We start from the raw sequence: 19,434 nt of genomic DNA on the forward strand, positions 1-19,434 counted from the left end.
CGATCGATGGCACCAGGACGCACCGACACCTGAAGTGGAGCATCCACAGGGACACACATCTCGAAGAACCTCAGTTACTGCACAAGGTGAGTAACCTTCTCTTCTCAACAAGCTATCTCAAGATGCTAAGGAAGCGTTAAAATCTGTAATCGCTGAGGGACAACTAGTAGTGAAAATGGCTCTACAGATAGCCATGGATATTTCTGATACTGCAGCTCAATCAGTGGCCACTGCAGTGACAATGCAAAGGACGTCCTGGCTGCAAGCTTCAGGTATGCCAAGGGAGGTACAGAATATGGTTGAGGATTTGTGTTTCGCAGGCACTGACTTGTTCAGCAATCAGACTCACGAGGTATTGCATTTATTAAAATATTCCAGGGCTATGTTAAGATGCTTGGGAATCTATAACCCAGCCTCGAGGCTGAATTCCTAAAAATACCAATCCCATTCCTTTTCCCAACACTGATACAAAGCTTATCTTCCAAGGAAGAAACCTAATTTCTCCCACAGACCACCACCTTCTATAGGCGTGAACCCTCCTGCATAGTCATCTAGACAGTGGTTTGATATAAAGGTCGAAAGGCATAACCAGATCAGACTGGAGCTGTCCATAAGTCCTATCTTTGGATGTCGTTGTTACAGATGTTGCAACCGCATGCAGTATCTTTAGGAGGAACATATTGTATTAAGTATCAGAGGGATAGCCGTGTTAGTCTGGATCTGTAAAAAGCAACAAAAAGTCCTGTGGCACCTTATAGACTAACAGGTGTATTGGAGCGTCTGACGAAGTGGGTATTCACCCACGAAAGCTTATGCTCCAATACATCTGTTAGTCTATAAGGTGCCACAGGACTCTTCGTTGCATATTGTATTAAGTTTATGTATCTCGGTGGACCAGGGATTGTATGAATGATTGAGTTCTACTCCATGAGGTCACCACAGCTCCTTCAGGAATTAAAACAGTGGAGGGTTATTAAGGTGACTCAGTGAAACTAAACAACTCTAGAACTACAACTCCTCTCCCGGAGTGGTTTGCATATTCTGGTTCAAACGGTTTCCAGAGACTATGAAAACAAAGATAGGGCTTTTGGCTTAAAAAGGCTGCATTTAAACTGACTCAGGGCCTTCTGTCTGATCCAGCAAATGGACAGGATTTTCTGAAGGACTTTGATCTACTAGGGCTTGATAGGACTGACGGGTGACCTCTCATAAGCTTTTAGCATGTGTGTAGGAAACTTTTGTACATTTCGTACACATTTTCTTTGTAATGCTTTCCCCTTAAGAATAAAGGTGCTTGCTCAGAAAGAAGTGCATAGTAACTTGTAACTGCTGGCAATACACTCTTCATAAACATTGGAAACAACACAAAACATAGGCACAGACCTTTAGCCAGGCTGGCTTGCTGGGGATATCACAGTGTATGGCAGGGAGTTGTGCAGCCTTAAACCCCCCCTGGTCAGAAGGGAATGTGATCAGGGTCCATACCCAGAGACTGGTGGTTTCTGGAGACATAAGTGGCCACTTTGGGAGTGGACCACAGAGGGAGGATACAGGTGCAGTTTCCCTGAAACTGTGCAGTTGTCTTTCCCTATCTTATCCGGCTTGGACTGGAATAACCACCAACAGATGAGTAATAGAGATTATCTCCAGAGGGTACTCTATCCGATTCCAGTCATTGTCCTTTCACACCCTCCTTTCTTGTCCCTCTTCAGGGACTATTCTCACGAGAAACATCTGAAGGTTGAGGAGACCTCTTTGGTTCATCTAGGAGTAATAGAGAAGGTGCTTGTGGAATTTGGAGGGAGAGGTTTCTACTCCTGATATTTCTTTATTCTGAATAAAAAATGGGGTCTTTGTCCTCTGCTTGAATTGAGAAGGCTGAACAAATACATAAGCCATCTCAGATTCAGGATGGTAATGCTAGCCTCCATCATCCCTTCCTTGCAAGCTCTGGCACTTGACTTTCTAGACACATACTTCCATATTGCAGTCCATCCAGTCCACAGGAAGTACCTATGATGCTCTAGAGGGACCTAATCACTAGCAATACAGAGTTCTATCATTTTGGCCCCTCCACAGGATTGAGAGTTTTCACAAAGTGCCTTGCAGTGGCAGCTGCACATCTGAGGAGACAGGGCATTCACATCTGTATGTACCTGGATGGTTGGCTGATCAAAGGCAGGTCTCATCAAGAAGTGTTCGCAGTTCCATCTCATATCCTTGACCTACTCAGAGATTTAGGCCTGGTGATGATAAATTACAAGAAGTCATGCCTCAGCTGTTCTCAATTGATAGAATTCATAAGGGTTTTAATAGACTCAAAATTGGTAAGAGCACACCTCCCCGAGGAGGGATTTCACTTCATCGTGATAGTACTCCCTAGTATCAAAGCAAACCAATCGATCATGGTCATGACTTGTGTAAAACTCATGGGCACATGTCAGAATACACTTTTGGTGACCCCTGTAGCCAGACTTCACCTTGTGCCATTACAAGGCTGGCGAAAATCAGTATGTTGTCCGTTTTGACATTATATGGACATTGATAACTATTCCATCTCATATTGTGGCATCACTAAGTTGGTATGCTTGCAGAGTTATACCCTTTTCCATCCCTTCTTCAAAAAGACAGTGATCACGGATGCTTCAGGAGCAGGATAGGGCACACACTTAGATGACCTTCAAATACAGGGAGTTTGGTGTCCAGAGCATGTAAATGTGTTGGAGCTCTGGGCAGTCAGGCTTTTGCAGGCCATTCTTAACAGCCTTGAAAAGTTCTGCCATACGGATTCTCATGGACAACGTGTCTGCAATGCACTATGTAAAGTAGTAGGTGCTCACTCATCGCACCTGTGCCTAGATACCACCAGGCTTTGTAACTGATGCCAGACACATGGGATAATCCTGATATCCCTTCACCTACCAGGTGTCAGCAATACCCTAGTGAATCTTCTTAGCCAGTAATCAATAACCAGTCATGAGTGGTACCTCAGAACATCTGTCCTTTCTCCGATATTTCACTAGTTGGCAAAAAAGTCCAGGATGGGAATACCCAACAGAGAGAACACACAATGCCCAAAATTCTGTGCCAGAGTGGGTATGAGTCACGGATCTATACAGGATGCTTTTCTCACATCTTGAAAACAAGTCTTGTTATATATACATCTCTGCTGATTCCTCTGATACCCAAGATAATAAGTAAAATTGGACAAAAGGCAGTGCAGGTAAAACTGATTGGCTTAGACAGTTCTGGCTGGTAGATCTCCTTCAAATGTCACCTCAACCTCTAATTACACTGCCAGACATAATATCACTTAATCAGGGTCAGGTTCTCCACCCAGACCTGAAGTCATTACACCTAATATCCTGGATGTTGGCTGGTTAAGCACCACTGATAGATACCATTCAATGCAGGTCAACAGATCTTTCAGTAGAGCTGAAAGTCTTCCCAAGGAAAATCTATTCTTCCAAATGGAAGAGATTCTTGATATGGCAACTTGTAACAATCTGCATGCTCTGAAGGTTCCCATTCCCAAGATTCTTGACTACATCCTGCATTTAAAGTTCTCATGATTCTGTCAGTTCAATCAAGGTTCTCTATACAGCATTTTCAGCAGATCACTCTCCAGTTCAGTCAATCTCCGTATTCCTTCACCTTGCTGTTCTGAAGTTCTTAACAGGTTGATCCATACTTACTCACTAGTTAGGGATCCCGCCCCTTCCTGGAATATAAATGTCCTTAACAACATTATGGAGGACAGCCCGCCACCTCCCAGCTGCTTTCTGATTGCTCTCTTTACCACCTTACTCTCAAGACAGTTTTCTGGTGGCTATTATGTTAGCAAGAAGATTGAGTGAGATTATGACCAACCCTCCCTACATCATATTCCACAGAAATAAGAATGTGGAAGCCTAAACCTAAATTTATTACCAAAATTGTTTCTGTTTCACATAAACCAATGGTTCTCAACCTATTTACCATTGTGGGCCGCATATGCAACTCTCTGTGTTATGTGAGCCGCATCCACACAGTATATATAAATTTAGCGCCCTTGTGGCCAAGATGGAGTCTGCTCTGCAGGCAGCTCTGGCCAAGAGAAGGCGTGTGCAGGAATGCAGCAGGAAAAATCCCTTCCACCCCAGGGGCACCTGTTCCAACCCCCCCAGAGTGAAAGAAAACACACACACTCTCTCTCTCTCTCTCTCTCTCTCTCTCTCTCTCCAGTGGATATAAGAAAGGGAGATATTTATTTACAGAGGGATGAGAGGAGAAAAACAACAAAGGGAAATATAGGAGGAGCAGTAAAACAGAGTTGCATTCAAACCAAGGCCCCACAGGCCCCGTGGTAGCACAGTCTGAAAGGGCAGACACTGAGCAATGTGTCTGCACACAGAGTTCAGGAGTCCTGGGCAAAGTTCCAGTCCAGTGGTGAGTCTTGGGTGCTCCTGGTCGTCTTCGGCGCCAGTGAACTTTCCCCCAACAAACCCCTCCAGTGCCGCCTTCTGCTCTCTGCAAAGCCACACAGAGTGACCACCTCCCCACTTAACTAGCTAACAGCCTCCCTCCTTGTTCCCAATGCGGAGTCACAAGCCCCAGTACTCACAGCCCCATGGAGCTCTGGGCAGCCGTGATACTGGGTCCAGCTCCGGCCTGTCCTTCTCGAGCGATTCCTCTCTGGCACAGTGCTCCTCCTGGCTCCTGTCCTGGGGTGTCCCCGATTGGCTGCCCTGTCCTTCCCAGGCTTCAGGCAGGTTCTCTGCTGCTTCACTTTGCAAGGGCCTCTGCGGGCTGCCCCCTCTCTCCCTCCCAGCTTCAGAGTCACCCCCTGGAGTTTCCCTCCTTTTTTCCTCACTCTCCCTCTCCCCCCTAGGAAAAAGATTTAAAGGGGCCATGCTCTCTAAACCCCAAAGGGGTTACATATATACTACCTGTATCACCCTGAGGATGTCACATGGGCCGCAGCTGTGTGCTGATTGGGCCGCAAGAGGGCTGCGGGTTGAGAACAACTGACCTAAATAAATCAGTCAGTTTTCCTGTTTTCCTTTCCAAAACTCTCACCACTCTGAGGGAGAAGAAGCTTCACATTCTGGATATTACTGAGGCCGTAGTATGTTTATCTGGATAGAGTGATACCATTTTTAGATTATCTCTGTGCCTCTTGATTGCATTAAGCAATGTAGGGACAAGCCATCTCGGCACGGAGACTATCTAGATGGATTACACAGTGTATTTCTATTACCAGCTGGCAGACATGCCCCTTCCTCCTAACATCAAGGCTCAATCTGCTATTCTGTGCTACCAAAAATAGGCTACTACCCCGTATTTCAAAAATATCTCTTTATCTGAAATAAACGGCCACCTGAAGTAATCCCCTGATTTTTGTTAAAACATTATGCTATGGACCTGGCCTCCAGATTAGAGGCAAAGCTGGAGCAGGCTGATTTATTTATTTATTACTGTAACACCCACCTTCCAGATGGGCACTGCTTGCTAGTGAGTCTTGGGTGCTGAAATGGAGATCCACATGAACAAATACTCAAAGAAGAAAGAATGGTATCTTACAGTAACTGTGGTTCTTTCAAATGTTTTGTCCATGTGGATCCGCACAGACTTTCCTTTAACATTACTTTTTTGGAGTCTTTATTAGCTGGTATTCTCATTTAACGAGGGAACTGAGGGATGGTTGTGGCCACTCCTCCCTTTATGCCCTTAGGTGGGGGGTTGGGGAACTACAGGGACATACAGGGCATAGGAGACCCCCCCCAGAGAGACTTATTCAGAGATTCTGATCCAACGCATATGAGTTGCATGTGCACTTGAAGTGGGATCTATGTGGATAAACGCCTTGAAGAATCACAGTGACTGTAAGGTAAGTAACCACTCTTTATCGGAGGAAGATCATTAACCGTACTGGTCAGGGATACCATTCTAGACACCTAGCAACAACTGGTACTGAAGCAGTTCCTTGACCAGCATAATTCTTAAAATAATGTGGACATATCCTAAATTGAATCTTTGCTTGCCAATCATTTTTTTAAGAAGAGGAGAAATTGGTATGTAGGAATCTAATAATGTGCTATTAAGAGTCAGATCTAGCAAAACACCCACTGAAATCAATGGAAGTTTGGGGTGTGCAAGGACCTCATGCCCAACTAGCTGGATATATTTAAATACGTATAAAGGCCTGTATAGCACGAACAGTGAAAAACCTGTTTGGGTAAAGTACATTATAAAATAGTTTTTACTTAGTTCACTTGATATTTATGGAGGAAATTTAGAGGGATAATTTCAACTTGAGGGTTTTTTAATTGATTAATTTAAAAAATTCAGCTTTTGATGTAACAGCCTTTTAAATATTATATCCTGAATTTAAAAAAATCATAAGGCTTTTTCTGTTCCTCTGATGTTTGTAAGAATTTTTTCAGCAAGGGAGAAACTGACGACTACACGTGGGAAGAGTGAGACGGATTATATGCAAAGTAATATAAAATGCACAAAAGTAAACAGAAAAAATATTGAAGAAATATTTTTCTCTAACTCCTTCTGTGTTGTATTTACTATAGTTACATATAAAAGTTTCAGAGAGAACTATTTTTTCCAAGTTGATTGTCAATTCAAATAATAATTTTATTTCTAAAATTCTTAGAAACTTAACTTTCGTTGATTATAAACTCTTTGTAGCAGGAACAATCTTTTTGTTCTGTGTTTCTACACTGCCTACCACAATGGAATCCTGGTTCACGGTGAGGGCTTGTAGGCACTGCCACAATACAAATTATAAATTAATAATAAGAACTGAATTTTAAACAGTGAACATATTTTAAGAATGAATTGTGTCAGTGAATATTTTTAAGGCTTGCCAGACCAGGATTAGTTCTTGAAATAATCAATGAAATATCTATTCAACTTTCAGTTGGCAACCAGAGCGACAGGTTCCTTTTAATGAAGTCAGATTACCACCTCCACCTGATATCAAGAAAGAAATAGGAGAAGGAGATGAAGTGGAGGTGAGTTGACTCTCATGTTTCCTTCCTAGCTTGCCCTCCTGTGGAAGTGACTGTTCAGACAGGATAATGTTAATACTGATTATAGTCACAAGAAAAAGTAGAGTTAAGCTTTAAAAGTGAACGTCTAATATATGTAGTGTCTGTCACTAGTAATGGTTGTACTTTTTGAAAGGTAGAATGGTCGAGTAGATGGAATATGGTTATTACGAACTAGAAGTTACAATATAGAAGAAATTGGTTGAAAAAATGTATTTTCAGTTTAAAAAAATCATAGGAAACAAACCTTTTCTCATTTTCATTAAAAATTTTCATGGAGCTTTTCATGTTTTCTCAGAAACTGATGACAATCAAAAGTGGTGACCCTACCATTCCCATAAAAATTGAACAAAACAGAAATTTCCTACTGAAAATTTCCATTTAATTAAAAAGCCATTTTTGGTCAAAAAGAACCAGCTATGTTAGGAACTTGATTTCTGATCCTGACTGCACCTCTGACTTGCCCATAGGGTTTGAACCTGTGCCTATTGAGGTTGATAGCAAAATTCCAATTGAATTCAGTGGTGCAGGATCAGGTCCTTTAACCTCAATACTACCTAAGTGAACTAGTAAACAGTGTGCACATTTTACAGGTGAGGAAACAAAGGTTTATGTGTGTGTTTTGAAAATCTGAAACTGTATATTAGTGCTTTATATGACTATATTGTGCTTGATTAGCTCACATAGTTAAAAATTGAATTCCAGCTTCCATTCTAATTCTGCTTTTTCAGTTGGTTATGACCTCAAATAAATTCTTTTGGAGCTGAATTTTTCCATGTTTTATCTCAGCAAAGGGATGATTTTGTTTTTTGAAAGTTTGAACAACCCCAGCTCATCTGTGCTTGAGTTATGTAAATGTGGAAGAAGAAAAGTTTCCCCATAAGTTTGAATCTGAAATTTTGCACTTGGATGACTGAACTAATTTATGGTAGATTCAAGGATAAAGCCAAGTTTGAAAGAAGCTCGTGTTCAGTAAATTTAAAGTTAGGAACATTTGAAATTGGTTGATGACTTTTGTTTGTGTGTTTTATAGTTTGATTTTTTTTTTTTTAATGTTCATGGAATCTGTGTGTTTTGAGGTATGACAAAAACCCCACCACAAACATTCCCTCCCCCTCTTTCCAGGACTTTCACTCCACTGTAGTAGTCTCCTCACGGTGAACTAGTGCACACAAGCTTGTGTACTGTAGATTCACATGCTGTGTTGCTGCACAGTAACTCACTGTGTAAACAAGCTTTGTGTGTCCTAGAAAGCTGTGAAAATGTTTCAAATTCAAGTTAATTTTATAATGTTTTATTTTGCTCTTTGAACAAATATGTAAAATATTTGCTAGAGAAAATGTACTGTGAAATGTTATTTTGTTTATCCAAGTTAGGGTTCCTTTTTTTAAAGTTATCTTTGTATTAAATATATTTGACTAAGATTCTCTTCTTTGAGTAGATCCAGCCTTGTATTCCACTTAGGTGTATGTGTGCGCCCAGTGCACTAGAGCCAGAGAATTTTGCCTATCAGTATCCGTAGGAGGCCACACTTGTGCTAAATGAGGCAGCACTGCCTTGACCCCATCCCTCAGTTCCTTCTTATCTCCCGTGGCTGGAGTTGGAGCTCTGTGTGGTTCTTAACCTCACAATCTCTATATTCCTTAGTGACTTTTTTTCTAGTTGTATTTAGAATCATAGAATATTAGGGTTGGAAGGGACCTCAGGAGGTCATCTAGTCCAACCCCCTGCTCAAAGCAGGACCAATCCCCAGACAGATTTTTACCCCAGTTCCCTAAATGGCCCCCTCAAGGATTGAACTCACAACCCTGGGTTTAGCAGGCCAATGCTCAAACCAATGAGCTATCTCTCCCCCGTAATTAATATTGTACCCTAGAATTAATTAGTACTCTTAGTATAGTGTTAATTAGATTTAGCGTTAATTAACTTTTATTTAAGTATTCCCCTGGTGATATCCTCACCAGGATTTAACATTGTCCATTATGTAGGGGAGCGATCCCCGGCAATTGATTCCCACACGTAGTGCTTTCTGTGCTTAGGCTGAGCCACACGAATGGTGTTTGATTTGCAAATCGTTCGTGAAATGGACTCGGGTGATGAGGGGTCTTTTGTCTAAAACAGCCTACTTGGACACGCCATGCAGCCTGCTTCGGCACCGAGGTTTAAATCAGATCGGAGGTTGCCCTTGGGTTCCAAGAATGTTATCATTTCATGTTCTGGATCCAGCGCCTCTCTGAAGAGACAGAGGAGTCGCTCCCCGTTGAGTGCACAGACAAAAAGGTTGTATAAGACTGATCGAGGCCTCTCGAGTTCGCATGGGGACTCATCTGTCTCCTGCAGAAGGAGCGCATGCTACCATGGTGTGAATGTTGGTGCGTGGGATGGAGTAAGTCCCATTAACCACTCTCCAGTACCACACAGGGAGGTCAGAGACCTGTACCATTGACTGCAGTTCCTCTGAGGGAGTTGCTCTCCCTATTAACGATGCGCTCCTAGAGCCTGCTAGGGTTCTCTGGAGCATGCCGGCTTCAGTACTACTTACTGCAAAGTGCTTGGAGAAATGCTGCTTTGTCTCAGTGCAGGGATTTGAGGGTTTTTATACCCACCCTGCACCAAATTCCCTGGTCGTAAACACAGTGAATGATAGAGCCTGGCAGGGCAGATTTAAGTCAACTTCTAAGGTTAAACACGTTAAACAGATGAACCTGATGGATAGGAAGATTTACACCTTTTCTTCCTTGCAGATGTGGATTGCTAACCAGTAGGCATTGCTGTCAAAATGTGACTTTGTGAATTGGCTGGCTATGTCTTAAGTTTGCAGACCAGCTGACCGAAGCTTCCAGGGAAGTATGTTGGACATTTATTACCAAAAGCTGCTGGGTGGCTAAGACTTAGTTGCAGTCCGCACTGGACGCCAGGGATACTTGGGCCAGAGTAATGGCCTCGATATTGACCATGAGAAGGGTGGCCTGGCTGCAGAATTTGGCCATTGCTCCTGATGTTCAGCGGGCTATAGAGGATTTGCACTTTAATGGCTGCGTGCTTTTTTTTTTTTTTTTTTTGACAAGATGGATGAACTCTTCACTCCTTCAAGGACAGTAGGACTATCTTATGGCCCTTGAGGGTGTACACATTGGCAGTGCAGAGACCGCCACTATGGTGGTCAACAGCAGTATTGTCTGCAGTGCACATTTGGGCAGCTTTCCCTCCCCTGAGATAACAGGACTATCCCAGAAAGGGGCATAGCTCCCAGAGGAGGAGGCATTCAAGTCTGGCGTTTGGCCAATAGACATGCCTTCCCCAGGTGCCCCCCCAAGCATCCATTTTGACTCCAGAACAGTGATCTAGTCATTGCACCCTTTTCCCCCTGTCCCCTCTGTTTGGGGGTATGTTGGCTCACTTTCATAATGCTTGGGGCTTGATCACCACAGACAGCTGGGTCCTAAGCACCGTCAGATTGGGCTATGCCATACAGTTCCTTTCAGTCCCTCTTCAGGGCCCCCTCTCACAAGTTACTATTCCTCAAGCAGGTCCACTTTTCCTGGCTTTTTTTGCTTGACTGTCTGGGTCTCATCCTAAGTATTGGGAAGTGAACTTTGGTTCACACTCAGAAAATCAAGTTCATTGGGGCCCTAAAAGACACTGAGTTCAAAAGCTTTTTGCCTACTGACCATTTTAAGGCAATTCGCCACCTTTGCCTCAGTCTTCAGTCTCGGCTTCCAGGACAGTTCAGATGTGCCTGGGGCTCTTGAACCACATGTCCGCGGCAATCAGGTTGTGGCAGTTCTGCATCGAGGAGAGTATCACTCTGATACCCAACCACTTGCCCGGGGTCCAGAATCATCTTTCAGACCATCTCAGTAGGAATGTTTGTCTGAGTCACAAGTGATCCCTGAGGCCAAGTGTCCTCCAGGTCATCTTCATAGCTTGGGGCATTTTGATGATAGACCTGTTTGCTATGAGGGACAACAGGAAATGTCTGTTCTGCTTTCGAGGGGGCCTCAGTCTGGGCTCCCTAACTGACACTTTTCACCTCAGCTGGCAGTCGGCTCTCCTGTATGCTTTTCTTCTGATCTCAGTCATCCCACAAGTCATTCTCAAGCTGAAGGCGGATTGGGCCAAGCTTGTTCTCATTGCCCCAGTATAGCTGAGGCAGTGCTGGTTCTCTGACCTTCACACTGTCAATTCAGCCTCCCTTGCTCCTTCCTCTCATGGCGTAGCTGTTTCATGGTTGAATGAGGAGAAAGAGCAGTGTTCAGCGGCTGTTCAGAAGGTACTACTCAACAGTAGAAAGCCTTCTACCAGAATGGCTTATTTGGTGAAATAGAAGCAGTTTTTGATATGGCCATTGGCCTGTGGAATTCAACCTATGCAGGTTTCTATCCAGGACATCTTGGAGTACTTGCTGCACCTTCAGTCATCAGACCTTGCACGTAGCTTATTGAGAGTGCATCTGGCAGTTAATATCAGCATTTCATCCTCTCTCATTCAGGGAAGATCAGTCTTCTCCAATGGCATGGTAGCAAGATTCTTAAAAGGGCTTCTTCATCTCCATCCTTCTCTGGTCTGGGAGCTGTTTCCTCTGTGGGACCTTAACATTTGGCTCTGGAGAGCCAAAGCCAAGAGCTGGAGCAAGCCAAAGGCAGGGAAGCAGCAGAGGGGCTTACCCTCTGACTTCTCCTCAAGCCCAGAGCTGGAGCCAGAGAGTTGAAAGACTCCCAGCAGAGAGGCTAGGGATGGGTTCCCATTGGGATGAGCATGGTTGCACTCTAGCTGGAAGGGCTGGGGTGGTTGTCCTGGTAAAAGGACATGAGAGGAGCAATGAAGTGCCTAGGTGGAAGACACTGGAGTATGGGACTCCCAGCCGAGAGGAAGAATGGGGTTTTAAGCACTATATATGCTGAGTGTAAGAAATTGGCTAGTTTGGGACTTTTGTTGGGGATTATTTGAACTAGTTATAAGTGGCCTCAAGAAAGGGTATTATTTAAGAAAGATTACCTGTCGTGGGATTACTGAAGGGGAAACTGAGGCAGGTGTATCCGTTGTGAAATAGTCTGCCGCAGGATCGCGCCTAATGCAGGAGTTGCCCTACAACATGCGTTTCTTGTAGGGCAAACCTTTAATATGACTGTAGAATAGCTGGATAATCATACTTCTTTGTACACATGTAAAAACATATGGTGACCGCATATAAACTCTACTATAGATAAAAAAAACTACAGTGGAAGTCATATTTTATCTGCTAATATTTTGAAATAGATTTATAGTGCCAAGAGAGAACTTGGATTTAAGTTGCAATTACCTGGGGAACCATAGTTTTAAATTTTCTTAAACCATAATAAATTTATACTATTTGGGTTGTAATTTGCAGGAAAAACTGAGATGTTCACAGACCCCCTAATTATGTGGCTTCCCTAGTGAGTTTTGCTGCAAATAAATAAAACTGTCGTTGTATATAGTAGGTAGGAAACTGAAGAGGTCATGTATAACAGTGTGGCATTCCATTTTGAGTTATGATCTATCCGGTGTTCTCAGCACAGTACATTCTGACAATTGTGACATTCTATTTCTCTTTAATGTTTTTTTTTAAAAGAGCACTGCCGGTGTGTATTAAACCAAATCAAGAGGAATGATTAAAAGGGCATTTAATAGTAGGATATGGAGTCTTTCATTTCTAACTTGCCAGTTCAAATAAACCTTTTAAAACAAGAATGACTAAAAGCTGCAGTGGCCTCTGGGAAACAAATTTGGCAAGATTCAGAATTTATTTAATAATGGGTAAGAGGGATCATAAATAAAAATACCTGTTCGAACTAATTGGTGCCCTCAGCAACAGCCTCAGCCGAAGGCCAGTGATTGACAGAACCGTAAAAACTCACCTACCCTCATATTCCCAGTGATGGCAACTTCAGATCAGGGAGTAAGCATGTTGCTGGGGTAGTGTAACTAATGCTGCTTATTCTGCTTGTTCCATAGTTTCCAGGACTGCTGATCTGACATCTTTTCTACAGCAATATAATCACACACAAATTAAATTTAATAGAAAAATAAAACATATGCCAAGTTTTTATCCTGATACACCAAAAGAGTTTGAAATCCCTCCTGCTCCTCCTGCACAGCTAATATGAAAGATTATGCTGGCGCATAAATGGAACTAAAAATTGCTTGCCATGTTGGCTGCAGTAGCACTAAAAATAAAGCAAAACAATGTTTGCTAAATAGAGAACAGAATTATTATTGAAAAACTACTATTTTCAGGTTTCTAAATATTTGAAAACATCCTTTCAGGTAGCAAACTAGATATCTGCCAAATGAAGATAGAAATTGCAGTACTTTTATATATCAAGTTCCTAGTACTGTAAAAACCTTAAGTGTTTGCTGCTTTCAGCTTTGGCCAGTTAGAAATACTTAATTATTTTGCATGATAAGTATCCAGTGTGTAATATAATATTGATGTTAGGCCTGATCTACACACAGATTTTGTATCAGCATAACTATTTCTGTTTGGACATAAGCATATTTATGCCAGATAATTGTCTTCACGCTAGAGGTTTTGTTCCACCTTAACTATACTGGTAATATTAAAATGGTACAATTTGTATGTATAGACAAGGCCTTAGTCTTTGTGTCAGAATAACTGAGAGAGTTAAAACAATGTAGAACTTGAACTAAAAGCTACTAGTACATTATAATTTTTTTGAAAATGCATGTGTGTTTAAAATTTTTTTTTTGTATTGGCTGTTTTAATCTGGAATCCCCAAATTTAGGTCCTGATCCTGCCCTCATTGAAGTTAATGGATAAACTCCATTTGCTTTCAGTGGTTTTGAATTGTTTCCATAGTAAAAACACTTGTGTTTTAAGGAGACACACAGTACTTGAGCCTCCCATGAAATCTTAACAGCAAAACAAAACGAGAGCCAGAGCAAAGGAGAGAATATGGAAAAATTACTTGTGAATAAAGTTGAGTATGTTTGTAAATCTTTGCAAGATTAAGGTCTTATCATTCTTTCAGCATAGGTATTTTTATACAATTATAGATTACATATGAGTCGGGGGCTTGGCTACACGTAGTAGTGTATACTATGATGCAAAAAAAAATTAATAAATGCATTTATATGTAGTGATTTTTAGAAGTTGAGAAGATAATTTTATGCAAAAACATTATAATGTTTTTGAGCGTTCATTTATAATTCTTCAACTCTCTGTGTGTGACTTATATAGAAACCTGCCAAAGAAAACATTTCTAAACCATAGTCTGCTCCCTCATTATCAGATGTGCACTTGTGACTTTCCAACCCAGCCAACACCAGTTGCAATACTGAGGAGACTGGGAGTTAAGTTTTAATTATGTATACAGGGTAGGGTAATCTGTTGGTTTTTTCTCAACACTTTTGTATAATAATTTAATTACTATGTTGTTTATTAAGTATTGCTCAACTAAATGCTCAGCTGAGGGAAAAGCCTGAAAGATTTCATCTGAAACCTTTTTTCAAGAAAGGAGTAAGCACCTGAAAAATAGACTTATAATGCCAGTGAATTTTTTTAACCATACCTACAGTACAGTGTCATTAGCATGGGTTTACAATATATTCATGCCTTCGCTTTTTATGTCAAAGTTAGATCAGAGTTTATTAGAAATAGTCCACAAACACAGAGCTCTACTTTTTAGCCTGATGGTGGTGGTGATCATTTCAGTTGAATGCAAAGCCAATATTAAGAGCTGTAGGAAGATAGTTATTGGAAATATTTTCAGTTACCATTCTTTTGTTGTTGTTTAGTGTGTGCTATGCTTTATTTAATGCACGTTATTCAAACCTTCTCTTATTGCAAAATTATTAATTTTCTTTTGGACTGTATAGTATCTTTAGAGTGTTAACATTTGTAAAGAATTATCTTCACAGCACCCTTGAGAAGTGAGATGGTATTATTTCCTCCCATTTTATGCATGGGGAGCTGACGCACAGAGAGATTAAGTGCAAAAGTCCTAATTTTTGGGTGTCCACTTTGAGACACCTAGGGACTGATTTTTTTCAGAGTATTTAGCATTGCACTTTACATGTTCATAGCACAGCTCACATTGACTTAAGTTGTAAATGAGTGCGCTTAGCACTTCAGCAGATCAGGTCCTACGGTCTCAAGTTGGGCACATAGAACATGAGGAACACATAATCAATGTGAAAAAGTTTGGTTTCAGTGACTGTAGCCCAGCATCATGTAGGAACTCTGTAACAGGAGAAGGAATGAATGCAGTTCTCCATGGCAGTATTCAACTGCCTTAATCACGAGACCATACTTTTTCTTCCTGCAGTCCCCTGTTTCATTTATTACATGCCTTCCAACTTCTGGAACAAATGAGACAGGGGCCTCCATACAAAAGCTTCCTCCACTACATAGTCCTCATTCATCCCTAGAGCATGGTTCGTCCCGTGAACTGAATGAGGCAGGAGTCCTATGGAAAAATTAGTATGTGACTATGTGTTTCAAAACTATATCATAATGCACATGCACAGGAGGTAGAATCAATGTTGTGCAGGCATCCTTTTGGCATTTTCTAACTTTTAAGTGCTTCATTTTGCTGCCTTAATGTTCTTTTCATGTATTTTTTTTTGATGTAAATTCTTATTAAAATAAACAAAACCTCAATCAAATTGAAAAATCAGAAATTCCCTCTTGAAGCCATAGTGACATAGGCACCGACTCTGTGGGTGCTGCAGGACTCCAACCCTCCTGCCCACCGCAATCAGTTGTTCCGCGGTGTGCAGGAAACTGGGGGGGGTGGGGGCAGGGAGAGGAGCAGGGATGGAGGGTGTGAGGGGGAGGAACTGGGTGGGAAGAAGTGGGGTTGGGGGCGGGGCCTGGGGTGGAGGCTTGAGGGAAGAAGGCGGGTGGGGGCAGGGCCTGGGGCGGAGCTGGGGGTTGAGCACCCACAGGGCTTGGAGGAAGCCAGCGCCTATGCATAGTGACCCCCAGTTTGGGTCAGAAATGGGGTTTAGACATTTAGGTCCATATCACAGATCTCTACCACTTCAGCTAATGGGATAACTGATAGCAGTAGTAGGCTGTTATATTCTATGTGGACTAGCTACTAGTGGAAGATAAAATATACGCTTTGCTCGTGAATCTCACAGATATTAACTAATAGCACAGAAATGTAGAAACACAGGACTCCTGGGTTCAATTCCAGGTTCTGGAAGGGGGAGTGTTCCTTGGTGGTTATAGAACCTTCTGCACCTGAGTCCACAGTACAGCCTGTCTCCCTTGTCCTTTGCTCCTACCCACCATACCCCAGCTCCTGTGTCCTCCCCATGTACTCCTATCCACCCTCCACCCACAAATATCCTGGCTGCATGCCCCTGTCTTTCTCTATCCTCATTTCTCTCTCCCCTCCTGCTCCTGTCCAACCCGCTTGGCTTCTGTCCAACCTCCCACACCCAGCTCTTGCCTTCCTATCCCACACCTCTTTGTCCCCTGGCTCCTGCCCACCCCCTGTCTCTTCCTTGCCTTCTGCTCCCTGCCCACTCTGTACCTATATACCTTCACAGCCCTCTCTTTTTTTCCATGTTCCTATCCGTCATCCCTCACCATATCCTTTCCTCCTATGCCTCCTCGTCTCGTCCCTATCCTCTGGCTCCTGCAACCCCTCCTGCACCATTCCTCACCCCTCAGCATTGGAGTCAGGCAGCTTCCTCCTTCTCGATACTGCCTGTGTATCAGCAGGGAAAACTTTGAGAGCACAGGAGAGACAGTTTTCCTCTCCTAAGTTCCTGTGCCTAGTGCCATAGTGTCTCCTGGTGTCCTGCAGGAGCAGTTTCAAGAAAAGCTGTGCATTTGATTTTTTTCTTCCTAAGTGAAGTACTTTGCACTTGTCTTTATTGAATTTCATCTTGTTGAATTCAGACCAATTCTCTAATTTGTCACGGTCATTTTGAATTCTAATCCTCTCCTTCAAAGTGCTTGCAGCCCTCCCCGCATGTGTCCCCTGTAGATTTTTATAAGCATACTCTTTACTCCATTATCCAAGGCATTAATGAAAATATTGAATAGTCCTGGACCCATGACTTACCACTGCAGGATCCCACTAAATACACCCTCCCAGTTTGATAGTGAACCATTGATAACTACTCTTTGAGTATGGTGTTTCAACCAGTTATGCACCTACCTTATAATAAATTAATCTAGTCCACATTTCCCTATTTGCTTATGAGAATGTCATGTGGGAAGCGCAATAGCATAGTAGAGTTGATACAGCAAATTGATCTAGACTCAGTTCAGTGACATGCAATGGAAAATTCCATCCTGACTGAACACTGTTCGAAGAACATTCACAGGCTTAGACAGTGTGACCTGGAATTTGCTCTGCAAAGTTACACAGCAAGAATCTCTCAGCATATTTATCAGAAATGCACAGTACACCAATGAAGAAGCAAACAAAGTTTTATAAATTGGTAATGGCAAAGTAAGCATTAGTGTAACAATGTCACTATTAGAAAAGGCAAATGTATCTCTGAATAAGTAATGCACTTCTTTTAATGGGTAGGAAAGGTCTGTGCCTATGTATTATAATATACAGCTTTGCAGAGAAACAGTGTAGTCTAACGCACACTGGTCTGAGAAAAAGCAAATTCTGTATCCAGTTCTGCTTCTGACTCATTGTATTATCTTCACCAATTGCTTCATTGCTCTGCTGTGACCTTTCTGGATAGATATTTTGTGTGTCTCCTGAGCTCCCAAGTATCCATCATTATAGTAAAAGATCTATTAAGCTGCTGCCTTCCTTTTGTTTTTCAGAGTAGAAATCTTCGGCCATCTCTCTTCCCATGGTCTTTTCCTCCTGTGGGCCTGGTGTCATTTTACATTCTGTTCAGCCAAGGAGGGCTAGCCCTCACTTCTTCCAAAGAGAGATTTTTGCTAGGAATTAAACTTGAAAAAGAGAATGTGTGCTAAATTCCAATGTTGTTTGGTCAGTGGTTTACTCTGGTGTCTGCACTTATTTTTTTATTATTATTATTATTAATATATATATATATTTTGCTTCACAGCCCTGCTTTTCCATCTCTTTCATTTTGCAGTAAAATCACAGTCTGTTTATAGCACTGGTTTTGCCATGGGAATGAATATGATGTCACAAGTTCAGCCTTCTGACCTCAGGGTAGGATCAGATAGGGAAAGATGGGCCAGGAAGGTGCAGGTCTTTTTCTCCAGAGAGTGCTTGGTTGTAAAAGGTGTGTGGGGGGAAAAAACGTGGAAAAGTATACAGTAACTCCTTGCTTAACGTTGTAGTTATGTTCCTGAAAAATGTGACTTTAAGCGAAACGATGTTAAGCAAATCCAATTTCCCCATAAGAATTAATGTAAATGGGGGGGGGGGGGGGGGGGGCGCTAGGTTCCAGGGAAATTTTTTTCACCAGACAAAAAACTATATCTAAAACTTATACACACACACACACACACACACACACACACACACAGTATAAGTTTTAAACAAACAATTTAATATTGTACACAGAAATGATTGTGAAGCTTGGTTGAGGTGGTGAAGTCAGAGGGTGGGATATTTCCCAGGGAATGCCTTACTGCTAAATGATGAACTAGCATTCGGCTGAGCCCTCAAGGGTTAACGCATTGTTGTTAATGTAGCCTCACACTCTAGAAGGCAGCACCAATGGAGCGAAGGGAGACAGCATGGCAGACAGAGAGACACCCTGTGTGTAGGAGAAAGAGAGAGAGAGATGCGCATTGCCGCTTTAAGTACACTGACCCCACTCTAAGTACACTGCCTTTTTAAGTATATCAGCAAGTTGAGACAGCAGCTGCGGCCAGCAGCCAGCAGGCTCTCTCCGTCCTGAGCCCTGTTGTCAACTAACCCTGCTCTATATGGAGAAGGGGTAAGCAGGGGGGAGGGGGACACCCTGACATTATCTCCCCTTCTCTTCCCCCCCCCCCCAACCTCCCCCTCCGCACAGCAAGTAGGAGGCTCCCGGGAGCAGCTCCAAGGCAGAGGGCAGGAGCAGCACACAGCAGTGTGGGAGGGACAGCTGAACTGCTGGCAATTGATAGCCTGCTGGGCTGTTGCCACACAGGGGACATGGGGGAGCGGGGAGCTGATAGGGGGGCTGCCGGTCCACCCTGGTTCAAAGCCCCCACCAGCTAGCTGCAACAGGCTGCTCTTCCTGTAAGTAGTGGACAAAGCAGGCGGCTGCCAAACAAAGTTATAAGGAAGCATTGCACAACTTTAAACAAGCATGTTCCCTAATTGATCAGCAACGAAACAACAATGTTAACCGGGACGACTTTAAGTGAGGAGTTACTGTATCTGTGTTTTAGGGATAATATGTATACCACTCCATCCAGTATGAAACTGCCTGTTTTCATCTTGATTAATCCTTTATT

The 19,434-nt window shown here is 42.6% G+C and overlaps 1 protein-coding gene across 2 annotated transcripts in view; it reads left to right on the forward strand.

Moving 5' to 3' along the window:
• The window catches only part of FXR1 (FMR1 autosomal homolog 1), a 76,895-nt gene that overhangs the window by 16,865 nt on the left and 40,596 nt on the right, over positions 1–19,434 (forward strand). For both annotated transcript variants that reach the window (XM_065410989.1, XM_065410990.1), the window contains exon 3: positions 6,914–7,007. In XM_065410989.1, the coding sequence (XP_065267061.1) occupies positions 6,914–7,007 (94 nt within the window). The remainder of the gene's footprint in view (positions 1–6,913; positions 7,008–19,434) is intronic.

The sequence above is a fragment of the Emys orbicularis genome, chromosome 9 (genome assembly GCF_028017835.1).
Source record: "Emys orbicularis isolate rEmyOrb1 chromosome 9, rEmyOrb1.hap1, whole genome shotgun sequence".
NCBI lineage: Eukaryota > Metazoa > Chordata > Testudines > Emydidae > Emys > Emys orbicularis.